General features: G+C 71.5%; 1 protein-coding gene across 1 annotated transcript in view; it reads right to left on the reverse strand.

Moving 5' to 3' along the window:
* The window catches only part of EMIHUDRAFT_122960 (hypothetical protein), a gene marked incomplete at both ends in the record, with an annotated part of 5047 nt that overhangs the window by 1461 nt on the left and 2275 nt on the right, over positions 1-1311 (reverse strand). The window contains one exon of the mRNA XM_005785040.1: positions 1031-1145. Coding sequence (XP_005785097.1) covers positions 1031-1145 — 115 coding nt within the window. The remainder of the gene's footprint in view (positions 1-1030; positions 1146-1311) is intronic.

The raw sequence follows: 1311 nt of genomic DNA on the forward strand, positions 1-1311 counted from the left end.
TGGTTGACGTGGCCCCGAGAGCGGCAGCAAGAGAGGGGGGGGGGAGGGGTAAGGAGAGGGGGGGGGGAGGGCGCACTGGTTGGCTGACGTGCCGCGTGCCGCGGGTCCGCGGAGTCGTTCTTCCGAGTCGTCAGGCTTTGCCCCGAGGGGAGGCGCTTGAGGCTCTGGCGGAGGGCCTGTGGGTCGGGGGAGGGTCACGGGCTTGGGCGGCGCTCTCGTTGTGCCCTCTCTGAGAGAGGAGAGGGAGACAGAGAGGGAGGGGCGGCTGCCTCTAGGGAGGCTGGGCCAAAGAAGAAGCAGGCGCCGCAAACGACTGCGAGCACGAGCGCGGTGCCTATTCAGCAGCAGCGCAGCGCGGGGCCTCTGCAGGGCGGGGAGGAGCGCGGACGAGGCGCGCGAGTGCGAGTCGTGGACACCGAAGACGGCGGACAAACGAAAAAGGACGACAAACGCAAACGCAAGAAGGCTGATCTCCTCCGCCGCCGGGACCAGCGGCGGCGGGGGGGCAGGCGGGGATCGCCGCGGGGGGGGGGGAGTTGGCGGCCGCATCTGGGGCGGCGGCGGAGGCAGCGGCGGCGGAGGCAGCGGCGGCGGAGGCGGAGGTGGCGAAGGCGGCGGCGGCGGAGAGGGCGGCGGCGGCGGCGGCTTGGGTGGTGAGGGCGGCGGCCTTGGCGGCAAGGGTGGAGGCGCCGGTGGGTAGGGCGGTTGCGGCGGGTAGGGGACGATCCGGCCATTGATCGCGTCCGTCCGCTCGCAGACCGTCGTCTCGCGGCACTCTTCGGGCAGGTCGTTTGGGAGGGGGCAGTCAAAGTAGTTGCCCTCGGTGCCGGGCTCCTGTACCGTTACAGGGGGGGGGGGAGCTCTCGGCGCCGGCACTCTTTCGGGCTCGATCTCAGCTCGATCTCGGCTCGATCTCAGCTCGATCTCAGCTCGATCTCGGCGCATCTCGGCGCATCTCGGCGCATCTCGGCGCACCCAGTGAGGCCACAGCACGTTTGGCCGCCCGTCGGGCCCCCTGCCCTTGTCCCACGGGTCGATTGGCCACGGGCCATCGCTGGGGCCGTCGCGCATCGGCCCGCCGAAGTAGCCCTTCCACCAGAAGCCCATCCACTCCATGCCGCCCTCCTCGATCGTCTTGGTCTTGCCTGCGCGCAAGGGGGGTGGGGGGGGGGGGTGTGGGGGGGAGGGGGGGGGGGGGGGATCCCGGGGACCATCTCCGCGGCTGGTGGCCCCGCGCAAATAAAGGTATCGTTGAAAGGGGCCCGGTGCCAGGCGCACCCCTTCTAGGATCAACGACCTTTTCCCCCCCCC

This window comes from Emiliania huxleyi, assembly GCF_000372725.1.
Source record: "Emiliania huxleyi CCMP1516 chromosome Unknown EMIHUscaffold_1647, whole genome shotgun sequence".
Lineage (NCBI taxonomy): Eukaryota > Haptophyta > Isochrysidales > Noelaerhabdaceae > Emiliania > Emiliania huxleyi.